The 14,367-nt window shown below is 46.1% G+C and overlaps 1 protein-coding gene across 2 annotated transcripts in view; it reads left to right on the forward strand.

Annotated features, from left to right (window-relative positions):
- The first annotated feature begins 3,307 nt into the window (after nt 1–3,307).
- Ube4b (ubiquitination factor E4B) overlaps nt 3,308–14,367 on the forward strand; it is a 98,544-nt gene continuing 87,484 nt past the window's right edge. Inside the window, exon 1 of one of the 2 annotated variants that reach the window (XM_028757986.1) lies at nt 3,308–4,174. In XM_028757986.1, coding sequence (XP_028613819.1) covers nt 4,151–4,174 — 24 coding nt within the window. In that variant the 5' untranslated portion in view covers nt 3,308–4,150. The remainder of the gene's footprint in view (nt 4,175–14,367) is intronic. The other variant, XM_028757987.1, reaches the window with a different exon arrangement.

Genomic DNA, 14,367 nt, shown 5'->3' on the forward strand with positions numbered 1-14,367 from the left:
AAAGTGTTTCTTGATTTTTTTTTTGTTTGTTTACTTAAAGCCAGGTGATGGTGGTTCCCTTTTAATCCCAGCAGAGGCAGAAGCAGTCGGACTTCTGAGTTGGGGGTCAGTCTGGTCTACAGATGGAGTGCCAGGGCTACACAGAGAAACCCTGTCTTGAAAAAAAAATTACTTATTTGCTGTGTATATGTGTACACATGTGTGTACCTTGTGTATGTGTGTATCTCAGAAGACAACTTTTGGGAGTCAGTTCTCACCTTTGGTCTTGTGGAGGAGGCAGGGTCTTTCTTGTTTCTCTGGCTACTACAATGCATACTCCAGGTAGCTGCTCCTTGAGCCTCTGGCCCACTCTTTTGTCTCCGCATCTCACCTCACAGCAGGAGTCCTGGGATGACACGTGAATAACACCATATCTTTTTTCCTGGTTCTGAGGATCAGCCTCAGCTTGGAGTATTAACTATTTGAATTCCTCTTGCTTGGCTTGAGCTTGATCTCCATAGGAGTGTGAGGTTATGCCTAATGATAGGTACATGTGGTTGCTAAACTCAGGAAATATAAGCCAGTGTGGTTGGCTCAAGCCCTTCTGCATTCTTGTATTTTGGAACCACTAACACGCCATTATGGGCAAAGCCCTACACAGGACACAGGTGAGCTGATCAGTTAAGGCATACTAGCCATGGCCTTGCCTGAGATATACAGACAGACAAGGGGGAAGACACAGGGAGCTGGAATATGTGGTAGATACAGTTGCATGTCAAAAAGGCTTGAGAGGGGCTGGACAGATGGCTCAGCGGTTAGGAGCACTGAGTGCCCTTCCAGAGGTCCTGAGTTCAATCCCCAGCAACCACATGGTGGCTCACAACCATCTGTAATGGGATCTGTAATGGTGCCTTCTTCTGGTGTGTCTGAAGATAGTGTACTCATATATGTAAAAATAAATAATTAAAAAAAAAGGCTTGAGAGAAATCATGAGCAATATCCAGAAGACTTTTGTCGTCTTCTTCTTCTTCTTCTTCTTCTCCTCTTCTCCTTCTTCTTCCTCTTCTTCTTCCTCCTCCTCTTCTCCTTCTTCCTCTTCTTCTTCCTCCTCCTCCTCTTTCTCCTCTTCTTCCTCCTCCTCTTCCTCCTCCTCCTCTTCCTCCTCCTCCTCTTCTTCCTCCTCTTCTTCCTCCTCCTCTCCCTCCTCCTCCTCCTCCTTCTTTTGTCCTAAGGAAGTGAGTTAGGGGCCTCATGAATGCTTAGGCAAGCATCCTACCACTGATTTATATTCCCAATCCTGTGCAAAGGAAAAGATGAATTCTCCTGGTGGACAGCATGGTAGGTAAAGGCACTTGCCACTAAACCTGTCGATCTAAGTGTGATCCCCAAAACCCACAGAGCTGAAGGAAAGAACCAGTCTCTACAAGTTGATGTCTGACTTCTCCGAAATGAGGGTCAGAGTTCCATCACCAAACCCTATGGGAAAATGCCAGGTTTGGAGGCTTACAAGCCCTCAGCTGGGGAGGTGGAGACAGGAGGGCTCACTGGTGAGCTCCAGGTCAATAAGAGACCCTGTTTCAGTTGAGGTGGATGGTGTTCCTGAGCTGACACCCAAGACTGTCCTTTGTCCTCCACACACATACACACATATCCATAGACGCATCTACACATACAGGAACATATCCACACATATGCTTGATTAATTTAATTAATCAATGTACCAGTGAGGAAACTACATTTAATCTAAAATCTAAAACTAAGAAAGAACAATAAGCCATGCCAAGTCCAGGAGAAGAGTTTTCTGGACAAAGGAGACAGCAAGTGTTAAGGCCTCAAGGAGGAGAAACTATCTTTCCGAAGCATTGAAAACAGCGGAGTTGAGGCACTGCAAGAGTAGTTACCGAATGTTCGATTTATTTGATGTGAAATGTGCAGAAGGGGTAAGTCCGGGGAGCAGAGGGCAGACCAGCTATAGGAAGTGATGGGAGGGTGAGGAGGGCTGTTTCGTGTGTCGGATGGTTTCTTTCTTGGGTGATTAAAATTTTCTGAAATTAAAGAGCAACGACTTTAAGGAGCTCTAACTAAAGCCATTGTATTTTTTAAATGTGTGGTTTAATCTGAGACCACATGGCAATTATGATATTTTTAGAAAGACAATGCAATTGACATCAGTGCAACTAGGGGTCCAAAATGGTTTACACGGAATTCTTTTCCTGGAAAGCAGAATGCAGTCCTGAAAAGCCTGCAGCCGTTTTACTTTTACTCACGGATTCTTGCATATCTAGTAGTCATGTTCCCATTTTTAGCATGTAGCAAACAAATTGTAACTATTTTAGTCACTTGTCCCCTTGGCTAAGATCAAATGTAACTCTTTTAAACAACAGTGGCATGTTTAAGACTATCCTTCAGTTAAGAGTAGCCAGTACTGTAACCCTAGCATTTGGAAGGCAGAGGCAGGCAGATCTCTGTGAGTTCCAGGCCAGGGAGACCCTGTTTCAAATACATACATGCATACACATATACATACATTAATGTTATAGTTGGACAATCTGTGATGGTAGTGCATACCCCAGCGTCCAGGCAGAAGGATTTCAAATTTGGGGCTATCTGAAATACATAGCAAGATTTTGTCTCAAGAACAATTAAGAACGAGATGATTATGGCTTTTGTAAACACTACAATATATCCTTTGTGGTAAAATCTGGATTTTCATGGTACTGTTAGATTTTTCAATTTAGATTTATATATTGATTGTAAAGTAAGTTTTTGTTGCCCAGCTGAGCTGATTTTACAAAGGGCTTACTAAGTCGTTGTTCAACACATTTCTCAATAATTTGAGTCTCTCATTCACCAGCACTTTCAGATTTTATCAATACTCTGGAACACACTTAACGCGCCTCTCTAAAAGAGCAAGGTATAATAAAATTAATGTAAGTCCCTGTTATTTTTCTTCCATGGGTTTCCCTGGAGGAGGGGAAGGTATTTGCAGCATGGTGCTAAATACTCCCTGCAGAAAGCAAATGTGTTTCTGATTCCTCTCTTCTCCTAGTGTCTGTGGTGGGCTTGTAGCATTCTGGAGGACTCCCAAGTCACTACACAGCAGGAGCCACTTGGGAACAAACCAGCACCGCAGAAAGCCAAGGCGCGGACCAGGGGCCTGGAAAGGCCATCTCCGGATTGGCGCATCCAACCCGCTGCTATCCTACCTGGGACCCGCCCACCGCGCCCCTCGCCTCCGCGCAGTCTCCATGGTGACTGCCCGCCCCGCCTCCTTCTCTTCTTAGTTTAGCTGCTCCTCTGGCCCCTCCCCCCGCCTGGCGCCGCTTAGGGGAGAGGGGGTGGGGCAGGGGGCGGGGACAGGATGCAAGCGAAGAGGAAATCGGCGGCGCGACGCCCGCTGCTTATTGGCTGGGGAGTCCGGGAGCCAGAAGCCCCGCCTCCCTAGCTGGGGTCACGTGATCCCTTTCAAAGATGGCCGCCCTGTTGTTTTGATGAATAATACTTGGTGGGGCGAGGGGGTAAGAGTAGGGTTGGAGGGGTAGGAGGATTTACGCTTACAGCGAGAGCTTCGCCAGTCCCATCCCTCCCCTCCCCCCTTCCAGGGTTCTTGCGTGGAGGCGGGGCGAGCCTGGCCTGCTTTTTAGAGGGGAGGGGCTTCCCCGTACGGTGCTGGGCTCTGCCTGGGCTGGTGTAGGGTCGCCGCGCCTCGGGGGGCACCCAGTGTGCAGTGGAGCCGTTCCCGCCAGGGGCCAGGGGTGGGACCCGGAGCAGGGTCTGCGGGAGAAAAACGCAGCTGCTGCGTCACCGCCACGAAGACACGGCGCGCAGCGGGCACGAGCCGAGCTGGAGACCGCGCCGCACGCTCTGGGTAACCTGGGAAGCTGAAGGCAGTCAGTGGCGCCTGGAGAGGACCCCGTAGCAGTGGCCGTGGCCAGAGGCGCCAGCTCTGGGCGCTTGCAGCTGGAGGAGGCTGGGGCGGTCCGAGCGACCGAAGCCAAGGCGATTCAGTGCCTCGTGTTCTTAGTTTTTAACCTCTGACTATGCAATTCTGAAACCTCCCCCACTGGGGGACCAGACAGCCCGATAGATACCTTCCACTCTCCTTTGCTCCCGCCCTGGTCTCAAGAACTGAAGGATCTCTCTAACGCCTTTCACCATTAAGAGGAAAGCGATGGAGGAGCTGAGCGCTGACGAGGTGAGGAGGCTGGGGCGTGGGGGAGCCACCTTGAAAGGATTACTTGGCAACTCTTTGGCGCTTTGGACGGGGACGGTTTTGCCCTAGTGGTGTCGGGCTTTTGGGATTGGGGAGGCAACGGAGATGGCATTTTCAAGAATAATGAAATATAATGAAAGTAGTCATTCATCATCAGATTGGTTGTATTGTAAGAAGCCCTTGCTCCACTTTGGGCTACCGTCTCTGTATGTTTACTCGATCACTAAAATTCTCCAGAGATCGAGAATGCAAGATCCCAAAGAGGGTCCCTCGTTTTATTCTCCTTTATTCTCTCTTGTTTCTTCGTTCGGAACTCCACTGGCTTTTCTTTTAGGGTCTGAAGACGAGGAGAGCATCTTGAAGGTGTTCAGTCTTTTTAAAAGGGTATTCAAGAAAGAGAGGCACGATTTAGATCGTGGTATCTTCTGTGTGCCTGTGTCTTCAGTGGTTTTGAAGAACAATTTTGCATAAAATCATATTGTTTAATGGCTGTTTTAAAAGCAAGGATTTAAAATCCCAAATACATGTGGCCATTTCATTGTATAAATTGATCAAAGGTACCTTTGTGTTTGCGAGGTAGTTACAGATTCCTTGATATTTAACATTAACAAAATGTGTATCCTTAATAGTTGAAAAGATTCTAGTTAAATTATACTAATGTAACAGATTACTAATGACTTCTGGTAGTCTATATTATTTTACTTTTGTGAGGACCCCTTCACCTTAAACTTGGCTTGTATTGTATGGGATTGTCAGAAAAGCAGAGACAGGGAACTAAGGATTTCTGTGACTCAGTTGACTTTTCCCTGTCGGTTTACAAATTGAAGGCATTCTTTTCAAGACCCCCGCTGGCTTAATTTCTTCCACTGCTTCTCACAAGCTTCCCCTGCAGTATTATGAAAGTAGTCGTCATCTGTCATCAGGTCGGTTGGAAGAGGCCCATGCTCCACTTTTGGCTGTGGTCTCCTCATGTTTATTTAGTCACTAAAATTCTCTAGGGATGGTGTATGCACATACATGGGTGAAGGGTCAGGTAGGGGAAAAAAAAACCAATTCTGTGGCTTGTGATACTTTAGTTAAGTCAGAATTGTTAATTTTGAGTCAGCTAACTTGGTTTTCCTCAACTACAGCAGGAATGTCATCTTACATCAGAAAACCCCTGAGCAAGTTCAGGAAATATCAGGAGATTGACTTAGAAATACTTGGTTTTATGTAGTTTTAAAAATAATCTCTCCTTTTCCTTTCCTTCTAAAGAGACACAATCTGTGTTTTTCAGTAGCCCTTTACTTCTAAAAAGTACTATGATTTGTAAATAGTTCTTGGTTTAGCGACCTTTACGGATTTGGTCTGCACTAATTATTTTTTCAAATCAGTAAAGTGTATAGACTAGTCAAAGATACTGTATAATCTGGAAGATATCTCTACATTTTGCTCAGTTCTTGAGATCTCTTTTAGTGACCATAAAAGGAACATGTATAACCTCCGTGGAAGAAACGGAAGAAATTTCTTTCAAGGTCAATAGAACACTAAAATGTATATGAAAAATTAAATTCACTAAAGCAGGATTAGTATAAAGGTATTGTCAACAAATTAGTTGACTTGACCACAGTGGCAGTACAATTACTGGTCACTTTATTCTCATTAGCAGCTAGAACAAAAACGCTTTAATTTTTTTTTTTTTCCCCTTTTTGAATCTTACAGTGAAGCCCTGGCTGGCCTCCAGCTCACAGAGACCTACCTGCCTCTGCCATGAGTGTGTACCAATTTGCCTAGCTTTAATCCAGTTTCTTTAATTAAGAATTAGGTGTGCATTTCCCTACAAAGATGTATCCAAAGGTGTTTTGCCTTTTTTTGTTGTTTTGTTTTTTGTTACTCTGTTAGTAGAAACTTGTATCACAGATGTTGTAGGTGAAGTTGATTTGGTTAAAAAAAAAACACCTCTTATTGACAGTTGAAGGATACATTTCAGGATTAAAACTCACTAAAGTGATCTCCTCACTGTAAGTTAGGAACTTGGATTAAATCAGAGTTTCATATTTTAAGAAAATGAAAATATTTATGAATACAGGCTAGAAGAATAAAAACTGGTTTAACCAGATCAGGTCCCTTTCTCATGGGTCACCTTGAGTTCTTTTACTTCTTTCTGTGTATGTGAAAGGGTTGTTTATCTGCTTGGCTGTGTTATTTACGTAGTGCTTTATGATGAGTCCTTCCCTCCCCGGAACAGAGCTGTGACTAAGTTCAACCCCTTGAAGAACTTACATTCCAGCGTCATTGTTTACATTGTGTTCATGCTATAGCTAGCTACCGAGGCAGCGCCGTAAGGAGGGCAGGCGGTTTAAACTGCTTCTCAGCAGAGCTGGTGAAATTGCTTTGAAATGATTTGAACCTTTCCCCATTCCTTTTCTCTTTTTCTCCTAAATCTTTATGACCTACTTCTAAGAGGTGGCTGGCTGGGACTGGGGCGTGCTCAAAGTTTCAGAGAGTGTTCAGTATTCTTCCCAAATGCAGCACATATGACCTTGGATTCTTATTGATTTTTTTTTAAATATAGTGTCTTCTCTTTTTTTTGAGACAGGGTGTGGCTATATATTCCAGGCTGGTTTTAGACTTGTGATCCTCCTGCCTCAGCTTCCCAAGTGTTGGGATTACAGATGAGCAATATTCTGTAAATGGGAAAAGATTAACAGTCTTAGAACCCTGTGCATTGGCAGCCGTGGTGCAGCCATTGTCTCATTTGGTAGAACAATGTGATGAAGTAAGAAGTTTTGTGTAGTTTATAGGTGAGAAACAGATTTCAGTTGACCCTTGGCAAAAGTGACCCGGTGTAGAAGTCACATGGTTAGAATTCCAGCTCAGTACCCCTGGTTCCAAAGCTCTCTTTATTACGTTTCACTGTTCAATAGTTGGCCATAGATTGATCAGAGCATCTACATAAATACCCTGCTGATGTTGACCTCTGATACGCTGAGTTTTCTATCAAATGGTGTTTTGTATGAGTTCATTCATGATGTGATCTGTTCATGGAACCGACTGACTCATGTGTAATGATGTTCCTGTACCAACTCTTCCCAACCCTGGCCTCAGATGGTCTACTCCATAAGTTTGGGGTCAAGTTGGGTGATACAGATAGGAATCTAAAATGTACAATACAGGGGCTGAAGAGATGGCTTCAAAGTTAGAAGCACTTGTTCTTGTAGAGGCCCTGGTATGGTTCTCACTGTAACTCCAGTTCTGGGGGACCTGGTGCCCTCTTCTGACTTCTCCAGGTATCAGACACATATGTGGTACACATATTCCTGTATAGGCAGAACACTCGTTCACATGAAATGAAACATAAGAATTATCTTAATGTACAGCATAGATGTTGTGCTGAGTGCTGTTGTGACGGTATACATGAGACACTCAGAAGCATAAGAAGGGGTGCTTTGTGGGGTGAGGTCTTAATTAAGACTTCAGGGAAACGTTCTGCTGTGTTGCTATCCTCCTGAAAGGTTCTGGGAGCTGAGTGTGAGACAGAGGGGCTCAGAAAATAGCACCAGGCCGTGGGGCTTGATCATGGGAGATGGTTTGCCTGTGACACTGGCAGTCATCAGGTCTTGGAGAGCTGTCTGAAAGTTTAGGAGCTTCAACTCTGTCCATGTGAGAGACGGAGAGAGTGATCTCTCTCCTGCAGGGAGACTTAGGGCTTAAGGCTGAGGTGTAAGCATGAGCTTCAGGGAAGGAAAGTGGTGCACACTGGGAGACAGAGCAGGAGGCTGCTGCAGTTCCGAAGATTGAGGCCTTAACAGCGAGAAGGTGGTGAAGAGGCACATTGGGAATAAGCACTGAGGCGCTAAGTCAGTCTGGTTCTTGTCTGTCTGTCTGTCTTTTTTGTTTGAAATGAGATCTCACTATGGTAGCCTTAGCTATCTGGCTGCCCTAGAACTCTGTAGTTGAAGTAGGCTTCAGACTTGCAGATTTCTCCTGTTTCTGTCTTCTAAGTGCTGGGGCCACAAGGTTATGCTATCATGCCCCATGCTTGGAGGCTTGACTAACTTAATCCAGTTTTTACACCAGCTTTGAAGCAGGAGGGAGGAAGGAGACATACATAAATCCTTGGTTTTTAGTTAGGGGCAGGGCTGATTTTGGGATTGGACATGAACAGATTTTAGAGAAGGCAAGGTGAATTGTTCAGGATTGTTGAAAACTTAAGTTAGTCTGGTGGTCCAGCTCTGTTGGTAGAGTGCTTACCTAGCATGCACGAGGCCCTGGATTCCATCCCCAGGACCTATTAATCAGATGTGGTGATGCTTTCCTGTATCTGAGATTTGGGAGGTAGACAGAGGAGGATAAGAAGTTTGAGGTTGGCTGGAGCGAGCAGGAGAAGGGAAGGGGGAAAAAAAGAAGTTTGAGGTTATCTTCAACTACATAGGAGTTCAAAGACAGCCGGGAATACATGAAACTTTTATCAAAGACACACACACAGACACACACACACATGCGCGCGCACACACACACACACACACACACACACACACGGTGAATTTTTTGGTTAATTCTTTTCTGGCCTTTGTGCTCTAATTCATCTCTATCTCCCCTCAATAAAGATATTTTTATTTATTTTATTTTTTAAGTGTGTGTGCTGTGTTACATGCAGTTGCCTTCAGAGACAAGAGACAGATTTTCCTGGACCTGGAGATTTTCCTGGAGTTACAGACGGTTGTGAGACCTCTGATGTGGGTGCTAGGAGCCAAACTCAGGTCCTTGCAAGAACAGTGTTTGCTTTTAATCACTGAGCCCTCCTGTCGGCCCTTTTGCATATTCTTAGAGACAAGGCACAGTGATAATGATGTCCTTAGCTGACACTCAAGGACTTCTTTGTTGTAAGCGCTGAACTCCCCTACTACCTTTGCTGTTATTCTCTCTATTTTACAGATAGTAAAATCCGGGTTATTAGAAATTAGTTAGCTTGCCGAAAGGTATGTAAACAGGCAGACAGTTTACCAGCTGAACTACATTCCATCTCCAAGGCATAAGCCAGTTAAATGTGGGATCTGGCTTCCAAGCTAGAGCCTAATTGTGGAGTTCTCAGTCCCTTTACCAAAGCACCATTAGGAACCCACACCCTCAGCCCCCTAGTGAGTAGGGAAGAGGGCCAGTTGGAACAGTAGACTTTGATTCTCCAGGTCTTAGAGGCAAGGGTCCAGGCCTCAGATAGCCCTGGGTACTGATGAAGGCAGGAAGGCATCTGTAGTGAACCAGTGACATGTCTGCCTCAGGGCATTTAACTCTGTGGGCTGATAGTTTGGTTACTGCATTCTAGTACCACTGAGAACTGCTTCCGGGGTGTCATTTTCCTCAAAGAAAGCAGATAATACATAGGCACATGAGGTTGTTTTTTGATGATATGCCCTATAAAGGAAAATACAGTATCCTGAAGGGATTAAAAAACTAGTCAGTTTCAGGATGGCTTTTTATTCATTTATTTTTTATTATGTGTATGCCTGAGTGTAGATATTAATAGGTGATTATGAGCCATCTTGTACGTGTTAGGAACAGAACCCTGGTCTTCTATAAGAGCCGTAAGTGCTTTTAACCCCTGAGCCATCTCTAGCCCCCAAACACTGGGGGAAATTAAAAAAAATTTTTTTTTGATAAGGTCTCAATATATAGCTCCGGCACCCTGGAACTGTTTGTATACTGTAGACCGACCTCAGACTCACAGAAATCCACCTGCCTCTGCCTCTGCCTCTGCCTCTGCCTCTGCCTCTGCCTCTGCCTGAGTGCTGGGATTCAAGTCAGTCGTTATCACAGCCTGCATTTCTGAGGGGAGGGAGGCCTTGTTACATAACGCAGGCTGGCCTCAAATCCCTGAGCTCATAAGATCATCTTGCCTCAGCCTCCCGAGTAGCTGAGACTAGGCATGAGACACTACACTTGTCTTAGAAGAAGGTGTCTTCTATTCGTGTGTGCCTGCATGTGTGTATGTGAGTGTGTGCACACATGCATGCGTGTGTGCGTGTGAGTATGCCTTTGTGTGCATGTATGAAGACCATAGGTAGATGTCAGGTGCCTTTTTGCTTGCTTGCCATCCTTATTTGAGATGGGACTTCTCATTTGTCTTAGTCAGGTGGGGAGAGAGATGAGATGCTGGGGCTGTGTGGGCTTTTTGAAACCTCAAAGTCCACTCCCAGTGACACAAGTCCTCCAACGAGGCCACACCTCTTAATCCGTCTCAAATAGTGCTACCCCTTGATAGCTAAGCATTTAGATATATGAGCCCATGGAGGAAAGTATTAGAATTAAAATAATTAATAAATTTAGTTAGGGGCTGGAGAGATGGCTCAGTGGTTAAGAGCACCGACTGCTCTTCCAGAGGTCCTGAGTTCAATTCCCAGCAACCACATGGTGGCTCACAACCATCTGCAATGGAGTCTGATGTCCTCTTCTGGTGTGTACTCATAGACATAAAATAAATAAATAAATCATTTAAAAAAAAATTTAGTTAGTCCCTCCCACCCCCCATGTACACCAGGATGGTCTTGAAATCAGAGATCCATCCACCTTTGTCTTCCACGTGCTGGGATTAAAGGTGTGTACTGCCACCATCCTGGCGAATAGGGGCATTCTTATTCAAACCACCACATCGAACCTGGAAATTACCATTTTAGCTAAAGTAGCCAGCTAGTGAACCCCTGAGCTCTCCCTGTCTATGGCCTCCCAGCACTGGGGTTAAAAGTGTGTTGCCATACATAGTGCATTAGTCAGGATTCTCTAGAGAAACAGAACTTATAAGTCCCTAATACCTACCTACCTACCTGTAGGATTTATTAGAATGGTGTACAGGCTGTGGTCCAGTTAGTCCCCCAATGGCAGGCTACCAAAAGAAGGTCTAAGAGTCCAGTAGTTGTTTGGTGCACAAGGCTGGATGTCTCAGCCGGACTTCTGTATACGCTTGGAATCCTGAAGAGGCAGCACTAGTGCCGGTGAAGGAGTGGACTTGCTATGGAGAACAAGAGCAAGCTTCCTTTCTCACGTGCTCTATATAGGCTGCCAGCAGAAGGTGTGGCCCAGACCACAGGTGGCTCTGCCCACCTCAAGGACGCAGATTAGAAGTGGGGCTTCCCACCTCAAATGAATTAATGAAGAAAAAAAATCCCTCACTAGTCATTTGGGTTTTAGTTACTTCCAGATGTAGTCAGACTTAGAACCAAGAACAGCCATTACACGTGGCTGTTCTGTGGATGCCAGGGACCTGAACTTAGGTCCTTATACCTTTACGGTAAGCACTTTAATCACAGAGCCATCTCCGCAGCCCAGAGTTTTGAGAAGAGTTTAAGGGACAATAGGGAGCTGTTTGGGAGCAGATTGTTTGCAGGAACTCCGCCACCTTGGGGCTTGCTGTCTGAGGGACACAGTGGTGAGAGCTGGAGTCTTACTGTGCGCGCCCATGCTTCTATCAGTTGGCCTGCCTTCCCATGCTTTCTGAGTGTTAGTATTTGGGGTTGGGATGCTTCTCACTGTGGCACGTGTAATTACTGTTGACCAGTTGGTGTGTGACATGGCCATTTCCTGCCCAAGTGCAAATCTGGTTACACCTGTTGATGTCCCTTTGAGCACTCTCTAAAGAGTAAACATGCTGTGGGTTGGAGAAATGGCCCAGAGGCTGAGGTGTCTGCTGCACCGGCATGATGACTTGATGACTCGGGGGTTCAGAGTCCCCAGCACCCACAAAGAAAGCTGATGTGGTGCCCAGGCTTGGTCCCAGAGCTGAGCAGTGCAGAGGAGAGGAGAGCTCCTCCAGACTGAGGGACAGCCAGCCAGTCAGCTGAGTCCAGGAGCATCAGGTTCAGGGAGAGACCATGTCTCAAAAACTAAGGCAGCAGAAGTGACTATCAGTGGTAGGCGTCTGGCCTCTGTAGGAGGGTGTGCACCTGCACACAAGTTTGTAACACACGCACTGTGCTTCTCCTCAGCTCCATAAGCAACTGCTGCTTTGTATGGAGAGAGGGATGGAAATAGCAATGGGCTATCTGTGGTTAGAGTCCTGTCAGCAGCTCTTCATCGTAAGGCAACAGCCAGTGTGTTAGCAGAGTTCACAAGGGCAGAGGTCTGGCTCTTAAAGCTGTGCTGTACTTGGCAACTGAACACATAGTTAGAATTGAGCTTGTTTGGAGCTCACACTGGCCGTGGACTCAGAGGTCTGCTTGCCTCAGTCCCCGGACTCTGCAGCTGAAGGTCAGGGGTGCTCCACGTTATTGAGAAAGATCTCGGAGCAAAGTGACTTGCTGTGTTCTTAATCTCCTTTTTGCACAGGCTCTCACTATATTCCACCCTGGTCTTGAACCTAGGACAATCCTCCTGCCTCAGCCCCTAAACACTTGGGTTGTAGGCATAAACCATTACGCCCTGCTTGTCCCCATCCCTTCGTAAAGCGTTTTGCTGTGGTTCCATGAGCAGCTGTTTTCTTCTCTTGCTGATACAAAAATGATTGGTGGGGCTTGCAGCCCGTGACAGCTCATACTTGGTCTTGTTTTCTTTTTGAGACAGGTCTAACTGTGTGGCCACAGCTGGCCCGGAGTGTGCTATGTAAATCAGGCTGGCCCTAAATTCAGGACTCCACCTGTTTCAGCATTCCCAGTGCTGGAATTAAAGCTGTGCACTAATACATGTAGTATGAGGCTTACATTGTGTCTTAGTCCGGGTTTTTATTGATGTGATAAAAGTAACTTGGGGGAAAAGAAAGGGTTTATTTCCTCTGACAACTCTTATTTCACGTTTTACCACCGAGAGAAGTCAGGTCAGGAGCCGAGAGAAGTAGAGTCCATAGAGGAGCAGCACTTACACCTGGCTTGTTCTCAGGGCTGCTCACTAACCTCCCATAGCCCAGGCCGCCTGCCTAGGGGATGCTGCTGCTCACTGTGGGCTGAACCCTCCTCCACCAATGGTCAATCAAGACATATTTTTACAGACATTGCCGCAAGCCAGTCTGTTGAGGACAATCCCCTCAATTGAGACGTTTAAGATGACTCTAAGCTGTGTCAAATTGACAAAAACTATCTAGCACACATTTGATTTATGTTTCTGAAGAATCCATTCTCTCCTCTATGAAGAGAATGGATCAACAGGGAAATAGAGAAATCAGAGAGAAAGGTTTGGAGGCCGTTGTGGAAGTACCAGGGAGAGATGATATGGGGGTAGCCAGGGTTGGTGGTGGAGAAGGTGTGAGTCAGTCAGTGGTGTGGAAACAGGATGGCTGAGGGGTTGAGTTGAGGGTGCCAGAGGAATCAGTCCGTTCATTCTTGGATTGGTGGTTATTATAACAGAGATGTTTAAGCCAGATGGCTGTTGGTTCTAAGTCTGGGTAGGAGGCTGAAGGCTGGTGTGGCAACTCCGTGCTCCCAGCCACTGGCTCCTATGTTTCCCTACCATATGGCTTCATCCTGTGGCAATGTGTGTCTGCATTTAGTCAGGAGAGGAAAAGGGAGGTCAGACTCTTTCATGCCCAGCCTAGACGTTGCACACATCTTTGGTTGGTTGCCTCTCACTGGGCGGAGCCTAAGCCACTCAGCCATGGCTGCTTGTTGGGAAGGCTGGGAAACAGTTCCCAGTGGGCAGCCACCTGTTCAGCCAAAAGTTTTCATGTTATAAAGGGAAGACAGTGACCCTTCCTGTCTAGACCCTTCTTCCCAGATCTGAAACCACACCCTCCTGATGAAGAAAACCCAAGGAAACTTTAGAGTCCAGGACCCTTAGATGGCTGAAAACACCAGTCCTCTCTCTCTCTAGCCCTTCCTTCGTGTGCAGGGCCAGGGTGTTGGAAGTAAAGAGGCCCATTGAAAGAGAATAGAATGTAGTGCATCAGACAAACCCCTTCCGGGCCTGCCAGGGCCACCTGTGAGGGCTTTCTGCACTGGTGTGGGTTCCTGATTCCTCAGTCAGCAGCCCTGCTTCTGGGTACTTGGAGGCAGGTTGTCCTAGGTTGTCCTAGTTAGGGTTTTGACTGCTGTGATGAAACAGCATGAGCAGCTGGGCAGTGGTGGTGCACGCCTTTAATCCCAGCACTTGGGAGGCAGAGGCAGGCGGATTTCTGAGTTTGAGGCCAGCCTGGTCTACAGAGTGAGTTCCAGGACAGCCAGGGCTCCACAGAGAAACCTGTCTCGAAAAACCAAAAAAAAAAAAAAAAGAAAAAA

The sequence above is a fragment of the Grammomys surdaster genome, unplaced genomic scaffold (genome assembly GCF_004785775.1).
Source record: "Grammomys surdaster isolate TR1022 unplaced genomic scaffold, NIH_TR_1.0 126185, whole genome shotgun sequence".
NCBI classification, from domain to species: Eukaryota; Metazoa; Chordata; class Mammalia; order Rodentia; family Muridae; genus Grammomys; species Grammomys surdaster.